This window comes from Olea europaea, chromosome 18, assembly GCF_002742605.1.
Source record: "Olea europaea var. sylvestris chromosome 18, O_europaea_v1, whole genome shotgun sequence".
NCBI classification, from domain to species: Eukaryota; Viridiplantae; Streptophyta; class Magnoliopsida; order Lamiales; family Oleaceae; genus Olea; species Olea europaea.
In genome coordinates, this window is record NC_036254.1 from 23512213 (window position 1) to 23521918 (window position 9706).

General features: G+C 29.9%; 1 protein-coding gene across 1 annotated transcript; it reads left to right on the forward strand.

Moving 5' to 3' along the window:
• Positions 1-6051: 6051 nt before the first annotated feature.
• On the forward strand, positions 6052-6987 carry LOC111366527 (dehydration-responsive element-binding protein 3-like). Its single transcript, XM_022987266.1, has one exon. It carries the CDS (start codon positions 6195-6197, stop codon positions 6819-6821), a length of 627 nt encoding a protein of 208 aa, XP_022843034.1. The 5' UTR covers positions 6052-6194; the 3' UTR covers positions 6822-6987.
• Positions 6988-9706: the final 2719 nt, after the last annotated feature.

Below are 9706 nucleotides of genomic sequence, written 5' to 3' on the forward strand. Positions count from 1 at the left end.
AATAATGGAATACCAAACTTTTTGCACAAAACTATTTCAATTATCAACACAGTCTGATATTATCCATTTGAGCAAAGAGCAAAAGAAAACAGCTTTTACCTATTTTTCGTATTATAAGAAGTCAACTACGGATTGACAGTGCTAAATCCTACTTCAGCTCATATCCTCCGCCCTATTCTATTCATCGAACGAATCACATTTTACAGAAAAAATCGAAAACGAAAATTTCAAGAAATTGATACTCATATTTTAAAATGAAGACTCCAACAGGATAGAAGAACAAAGTCTGATTAACTCAAACAATCGATCGAACTTAATTACATCAAAATGCAGATTCATTAGTAGTAAACATAAATGATAAAACCCTAAGGATTTTTCTATCACAAAAAAATAATTATAAAAAATAAAATAAATTCTTAAACCCTAACAGAGAATCCGGGTAATATAAATTACCTGGACTCATGTGTTAATTTCGATGGATATTTGTCCTAGTATAATTTGCGAATTTGACACAAAATAACCGAAGTCTTGGCAATGTGTCCAAATTTGTAGCTCCATTTTTAAGACTTTCCGTTCTAGCATTTTTTGCAAGTACAGAGTGTAAAATACGGGGTAAATTTCATGAGAGGTCCCCAACCTTATGTAAGTATGGCAATTATATCTTCAACCAACAATTTATTGCACTCATATCCTTGACCTTATAAAATAGTGTTACTCATTTCTGCACTCCTATTCTCCTGCACAGAGTGGAGAGTCTTATCTTACTCATTTGAAGAAAACCTTACTTAAAGTTCTTACATTTGGAGAGAACCATAAGTAAGGTTCTCCTACCATATTAACTAGTGAATAATTTTATTCTATCCACTATAAGTAAGAGAACAGCTTCTCTCGTATCTATAGCTAGTAGAGAATATTTATTTGAATGTTAAATACTCACATGATGCAAACATGATGTACAACTCAAAATCCTTATAGTGTTCATGAAACTGCCTTGTTTCAACACTTCCCAGAGATATCAAGTGAGGGTCACAAAGTGCATTTACAACTTATTTGAAAGTAATTATTTGAAAATCTATTTTCCCTCACATGTATTTTTAGTTATGCTTTCTCTCAAAAAAATATATATTTTTTTACTTTTTTCTATAATATTTCTTTACTTTATCATCACACATTCTTCAAAAATACATTCAAATAGTCACTTTCACGGAAGAATTTAACGTTCCAATAAATGTATTTTTTTATTAGCTAGTGATATGAATGCCACGATTTTAAAAGGTCTAGAACGTGTGTATCATAGTTATGAAAGGTCGAGGATCCCTAATGAAATTTATCCTATTGCCACCCTTCTAACATAAATCAACACAATTTTTTGTAATGCCTAACAATTTTACATCATTTTATTTTGCAATATGATTTGAAGCCTATGTTTGTTTGTCATTATTTGCTTATTAAAATAAAAAATATGATCGTTATTCATCAAATTCACCGATCATATTTAACTTTCTATCTCTTATGTGGGGTCCGTAACGACTATATTTTTATTCTCATTCTTACATTAATGTGGCTCAAATAGGACCATATTCACATAAATCTAATTTACTTTCTCGTGCATAAGTTCAACAGTAAGAAACTTTTTAGGATATTAGTTGGTCAAAATTATTACGATATTGACTGAAATTTTTAGCAATTTTTGAAAATAAATTATATAGAAATTAAATAGTTAATAAATTTGAAATCGACTACCCGAATATTTCTCGCCAATCAAATATTTAATACAAACTTATAACTCTATAAAAATTTGACCTCGACAAATCCACGTGCAAATGCAACGGACAAATTTGGATAGAAGCACTCCATCCCTATGCGTGGATGTTGGAAAGTAGTGCGGGCGGCGTGATATTTATTTTGTTTAGTGGTTACAAAATGACAGAATAAATAAATAAATAAATAAAATAGAAAAATGCTGTAGGTACTTAATTATTAGCACACAAAAGTATTCACCCTCTCACATAACATGGGATCCACTGAATTATATTGGTATAAAAAGGTGTCCACCTTCTCACATAGCATGGGATTTACTGGACCAGTGGGAATTATATTGGTATACAAGGATGTCTACCTTCTCACATGGCATGGGATCCAATGGACCATGTAAGAGGGTGGACACCCTTTTGTACCAATATAATTCAATGGATCTCATGTCATGTGAGAGGGTCACTGGCCCACTAGACCTCATGTCATATAAGAGAAGTACCAAAAATTATGTGTAAGAATCGTTATCCAATAAGGTGTTGGGATCTTTCTTCGTTTCTTTAATCAAGATTAGACACCAAAATTTATCTTAATGGGTGAGAAAAAAATACATAATTTCTGTATCTTTAAATTGGTGAAGCAAACATATAATCTTGACTTGCCTTTTGATTTAATATATATATATATATATATATATATATATATATATTAACCTAGTCTAAATTTTAGTAATAAGTAATTTGCAAAAAAAAATTACATTTTACCTATATTTGGTCAATTGTACTTGTTTAAAAGAAATTATAATCTCATTATAATTTAAAAATTAAAATCAAACATTAATTTTTATTAAACCTTATTTAGGACTTATAATTACAACACATTTATTATCAAAATATTTCGTGATGTACTACCTATTTTCATTATAATCTCATTATATTTTCTTTCAAACAAATACTTAAATCGATTGACTTTACGAAATTTTGTTTCCATTATTTCTCAAATTTAAAATCTAATATGACTCTTGACCTTGTCATGTTATTCTACGAAGATTAATCCAAATTTAAGTAAATTGAGAATGAATAATTCAGTCAAACAAATATATACAAGTACGAAAACAATAAGTAAAAGGGAAGAAATTGTGCAAACAATATAATTATAGAGGTTCGATCCCAACAAATGATATATGTCTTCTGTTACAAAGATCTTCGTTACAAGTAAAATCTCTTTACTAAATTTAATTGACTTATGGTGCAATTCAAACCCTTACAATTCTTCTGGTGAATTATAAATAAGGAGCACATATCCTATACAATATTGAGTTTTTCCGAGTCCTCAATATGACTCACAAAATTAAGGAGAAGTTATTTTACTATTTGAAACTTATCTCTTAATAAAAATTATAACTCGCACACTTTTCAAGCTCCAAAGTTGAGATTTTTCACTCTTCGCAGAAAAAAATTTTCAAAGTAGCAAATTTCCCTAAAATTTTGAAGCCATAGATTTGGTGGATTAGAATGATATGTTTTCTTCATTTAAGGTGAAGTAAGTTGAGATTTGTTGTTTGTTGTTTGGCAGTTTAAGTAAAAATGGGTGAATCCGCAGGATGTCAACACACAACAAAAAGTCAACAAAAAAGTTCCCCGAAAAAAATGAAAATCATACTCTAAATACAAAATGAAAAAATGGGTTTTCGAATATTTACCTTCTTAGCTTAGAAAATCAAATGCAGAATACAATAGGCTTCCAATGGAACGAAACCTTAGTGTATGTTCTCTTTTAATTTCTGTATGTTCTTAACATTAGAGTATCTTCTCTTCAATTTCCCTAGTTGGTGTCATTGGACGTGCCGACTTTGGGCGGCGACGCTGGCAGGGAGAATGGGATGGGTTGGGATGGGTGAAGAAGATTTTATTTCTCTCTTTTTAAAAAAAAAATTAATAATAATTCAAAGTTGTCATTTTACCCTTTTTAAAATTAGTTAAAATCAAATTATTGGATTAACTAATGGTCAAACTAACAGAAATCATCCATTTGAATTTCGAGTGCAAATCTTTGAAAGATTTGGTACTATGGGTGCAACAAAATGAAGGTTTAGGCAAAGTTTGCTTAATATCAAAATATATGGTACCATGATTGCAATTTTCCCATTAGATAAGATTTAAGCTCCTATGTTATTTACATTACGTAATTATGATTTTGAAACTTTTCTTTTTTGTTGAAAACTTTGAAAAACTATATAAAAAGTTCCTATAGATCTATTTTAGACGTTTGATAGATATTATTTTAATATTAAATAATTTTTAGATTGATTAAAAATTAAAAATAATAATATCTAAGAAAACATTTTTTACGCTTTTTATGCTTAGATCTCTTTTAGGCTCGTCTTGCTCGAAACTTTGACCTCCACACAAATATATGTTTTTTAGAAGACTGCAAATTATTATAATATTGACTTATATTTTTATCAATAATTTAACTAAATCATATAGAGATTAGAAGGCTAATAGATTTGAAATTGGCTGAATGAATATTTTCCAATTATGAAATAATGGGAAGCGTTCTTCCTACACATGAATTTAACAAGTATTTTTAAAAAATAATCGTGACCTTTAGATGAAGCAAATACAATGGTTAGTATCTCATGGATCTCGAGTGGTTATAATTAATTCTTCCATGATCCTAGTGAAATACATACTGACCGTTGAATTTGTTTAATCTAAATGTTATAATTATTTGTCAAAAATACTTGTTAAATTCATATAAAGGAGGAACGCTCTCCATACATAATAATACAAACTTATAAAAATTTGACCTCAACAATTACATGGCAAATGCAACGGAAAAATTGGAATAGAAGCACTCCATCCCTATACGTGGATCTTGGATAGTAGTGTGGGCGGGGTGATATTTATTTTGTTTGGTGGTTACAAAATGACAGAATAAATAAATAATGTTTTGGGACCTTTCTTCGTTTCTTTAATCAAGATTTGACCCCAAAATTTATTTTAAACGGGTGAGAAAAAAGTACATAATTTCTATATAATTAAATTGGTTAAGCAAAACTTATAGTCTTGACTTGCCTTTCGATTTAATTTATATATATTGACCTAGTCTAAATTTTAATCACAAGTAATTTGTAAATAATTTTTCAAATTTTACGTATATGCTAGGCACTTGTGCTTGTTTAAGAGAAATTAATTTTAACTATACATTATTTAGGACTTACAATACATTTGATGAGATTCACTACCTATTTTCATTATAAGCCCATTATAATTTCTTCCAAAGAAATACTTAGAGTCCGTTTGGTAGTAAAAATGGAATTGAATTGCCTAGAAAATGAATTCCAGGGAATTGAATTGCCTAGAATTATTTTCCTGAGAATTGTAAATTATTGTGTTTGATTAGTATAATTTTTCAAGTGGAAAATGTTGAAATAAAAGTGTTTTTTTATGTTCGTTTGACTTTGTTTTACATAGATATTGTCAATTAAAGGAAAATATTTTTTTACAATAATTCTTAGAATTGGTTTTCATTACCAACCAAAAAAACAAAAAACAAAAAGTCGCTACAGTGGGATGGTGAGAATTCAAATTCCACCAAAACAAGGAAAATTCCAAGTTTCAAGAAATCCAAGAAATGCAATTTCATGAAAAATATAAGGTATCAAACACCAAAAGTTGGAATTTTCAATTCAAATTCCATCATTTTTTTTCCATTTCCATGCTATCAAACACTCCCTTATAATTGATTGACTTACCAGTTCCTATTTGATGAGGATTAAAATCAGATTTTTAGTAGATTTTAATAATCGAACAAGATTTGTTGTCCTACCAATATATTTACTATAACTCACATATCACGTCTATTTACCAATGGAAATATTCCAACTCGTTTTTTCAACAACTCAAAGCATTTTACTAATGGAAATATTAGTTTTAAAAAAAAAAGTACAATCATGTTACAAATTCAAACTCAAATTAAAAAAAAATATTTGTCGACACATAATTGAACGATTTAAAAAATAAAAATAAAAATAAAAATATTCAATTATTTTCTGACACATCAATTCATATTTTCACTTTTCTATTTTTTGAATCTTGATGAGTGGCTTTATTCAAATACGGTAATCTTTCGAAATACGCCCAAAAATTGAGAGAATAGGGTCTCGAGAGACAACAAATGTCACATCATTTTTAACGCGCCTCGTAGTGATTTATCCAATAGCTAAAAGCCTACAGTTTTCCATTTGCCTATCACTATCATTCACTAACGTATACTTTGATATTTGTCTCTTTCTTGGGGTTTTGTTTCCCATTTTGCTTCATCACCACACATCTGTGCAGCCCAACTAACTCAATTTCTGGTTAGCTTAATTTGTTGATGCATTAAATTCTCATTACTCTCTCCAAAAAGGATATCCATTCAGTAAGCTCCCAAAAATGGCAGATTCACCACAGAGTCCTGAGTCGCCATTAGAGTCCATGCAAAAGAAGTGTAATAAGAGAGCAAGAGATAGCGGGAGTAGGCACCCGGTGTATAGGGGTGTGAGAATGAGAAGCTGGGGAAAATGGGTGTCTGAAATTCGACAGCCGCGTAAGAAATCGCGTATATGGCTCGGAACTTATCCCACTGCAGAAATGGCTGCTAGAGCTCACGACGTGGCGGCGCTGAGTATAAAGGGTAACTCAGCATTTCTTAATTTTCCTCAACTCAGTGAATCGTTGCCCCGTCCAGCTTCGCTTTCTCCGCAGGACATCCAGGCTGCAGCGGCTAAGGCGGCAGCAATGGAGGAGCTCGGTTCATTATCGTCTTCTTCGTGTTCTGGGAGTGTGTCATCGTCCACTACTATTGCAGCTACACCAGGGTCAGACGAGCTGGGTGAGATAATTGAGTTGCCGAGTTTGGAGGGAACTTATGACTCGTCCGAGTCTAATAATGAACTGGCAGTGGTTGACTCAGCCGAGGGATGGCTGTTTCCGCCGTGGTGGGCCTCGGATAAAGAGTTTTTTGAATATTATTTTGATCAAGTGGCCGTTGGAGGAAGTCTGGTTCCATGCAATTTTTAGAGGTGTACCTTGTGCTTTGTTGCTTGTGCATTCATATTGTGTATAATTTCACTTCCCAAATCATGTGATTTTAGTACACATACTGTCTATAGTATACAAATTTACAGTGTTTGCCTGTGGTATTGTAAGTTTGAATTTTAACTTAAAAATTATTACTTATAAGTCTTTTTCCCCTGTAATATTTAGTATTTTCTATTCATGAGTAGATATAAAATGTCAATTAACTTAGTCTCTCTTTGAAGACAATTTATAAGTTTAGTTAGAATAAAACAATGATTTAACCATACAATCAAAATTTTCATTCATTATAATTTACATATTTTATTGGACGGCTATTATTCCTCTTTATAAATTGATTTATAAATTTTGCCAAAATGGAGAATTAAATTCTAATAATTCCATGTTTAATCAATTTATTATGGCGTATTCTTAATGATGAAGTTCTTAAAGATTTTAAATTTTCAATATTTGAAAATTAAAAAAAATTCGTACTATACCATTGCACGTTAGGTACGAAAAACTCAATGGAACCATAAATAATAATTAATAATTTTGTCACGTACTTAATTTTTGCTAAATTCTATTTGCTTCATTACTCAAAATGTAGCGATATTTTATCATGTCGAGTTCTATTCAAAAAAAAATTTTTTTAACAATAAAAATATGAAACATAAAGTTTATGACTAATCGATTTATATTTTATTATGTCAAGTTCAATTATTTTTTCCCTTTTGGAAAAATCTATTCAATTACATTCACAAATTATGTGCGGTATATTATAAGTACCATAGGGGATAAATTAATAGTTGTAAATTATGTTTTTTTCAATGATATATCTTGTCAATGTCTAAGCTCAAATTTTTAAATTCATTTTTTTCAAATTTATTTTTGACAACATATTTTCTCAATAAATTTTTACACAAAATCAACAAATTTTCTTACTTTTAACCGCATATTTGGAAAAAAAATGAAAAATATATTTAAAAAAAAAAAATCAAACAAGGACTTAAAATCAGTATACAGTTCTAGTGGGTAATCATTGTGCATATTGCGTTGCAAATTGCAGCCACGTAATTTGTTTTTTTTTTTTTCTTCAATTCTTTTGGTCAAAAGGGTCGCTCATTACTCCAAAATTACAAGTACCAAGTTACACAGTCCGTACGAATGATCGCATGGTTGACATAATACGCACATATAGAGTGTCGGGATTATTTTATTCATGGGGATCCATGTCGACCATGTGAGAGTGTAGTCACCCGGAGTGTCAACGGCGTGGGTCGTTTGATTTTTTCCGTTGCTCATTATTTATAACCCTAATTAAGATTTTTATTCCTTCATTTCTTGTTCATAAAAGGGACGATATATTTTAATTCAAAAGAAAGAAAAAATTTGGGCAAAGTCATACTTGCATCGATCAAATTTTCAAGAATATTGCTATCGCTTTCTTGTGGACAAAAGATCAAGAAAAATGAGGATACATTTTCAAATTGCATAGTTTTCAAATCCTTGTAAAGAAAATTTTATGAAGTAGATTTTTAAAAATGGTGATTATATTTACAGCACAATTTTTATTTGTTATATCACATTTTAATTGTAATTAATTTCTCTAATCTTTACTAATTGGAATAATTATTTCTTTAACTTTTGTCATCGAATTTTTATCTCTGATCTTCTATTAATTAGTACGTCTCGTCGTCGATGATGATTTATATCCAAATATTTTATTTTCATGCTTTAAAATGAGGGAAAAAAATTATTTTTTATTTTTTAAAAAAAATATAATGAAAAAATTAGTTATTTTATGCCATTTGAATGAGCTTTTGGAAATAAGAATCTTTCTGCGGTGTGCTCCATTTACTATTCATTCATACTTTCTTCTTTTTACCATGCGATAGGTCAGCGAAGCGTGAGCAATTATTATCAAAAACAAAAATGTTTTAACTAATAAAAAATTTGAGGATAAGAATGACAAGAAAAATCGATAGGAACATAAGTATTGTAATGAATAAAGTCGATGGTTGCACAATTTTGATCTTATAACTTCGTATGTACTGAAATTGATGGTTTTACATGTTTATGTGTTCATAGACTTCTGTTGAATTTAATAACATGGATGCTAACAAATAAGAATATCATTGTAAGTGTGCACCTTCTTCATTGAAAGCTAAGTTCAATGGCTTTTCACTAATTCAAAGATATGTGAGTTATAATTGTTTTAGCCTCGTTTTGTATAGCTAAAAATTATATTTTCAGTAGATTTTGATTAAATGTGTGGTAAAAAGTTAATAAAAGTTGTGGATTCCATGAAATATATGATTAAAAATGAATCTGAAAGAAATGAGTTTTTAAAAAATGGAAGCCAAACAAATTTGAACTTGAAGCCGATGTCAGTTATCCAATGTCAAGAAAACAGGACTATTTTAAAAATGAAGTCCTTCTCCCACATATACGTTGGAGATGTTGCATGAAATATAATTCAAACTAAATGACAAAAGAAACAATTAAGAAATGGAAACAAATTATTAAATTTATTGGAAAATGTCTTTTTTACTAGCTGGCGATAAAGTTTTGGGGGACAATGAATTGATGAAGATACTGTGAGGTATTTGAAAGTGACAATTGTCCATCGATTCCAACAGTACTGGAAAATTACTAGTAGTGGTAAAGTTTTGTGGCATTGATCAAAAATGGATTCTCCAATGTCTTCTTTTTTCCGTCATCATCAAATAGACAAACACTACAGAACATGACTCCCGAAGTACTTATATGTCTATATATTATATCTAATAAGGACAAAATGTCAATGAATTTACCAAATTAAGCCGGCCCAAATGTCACATGATTTTCCTAATTAAGTGAAACTATAGTTTATTACTGTGCTCATG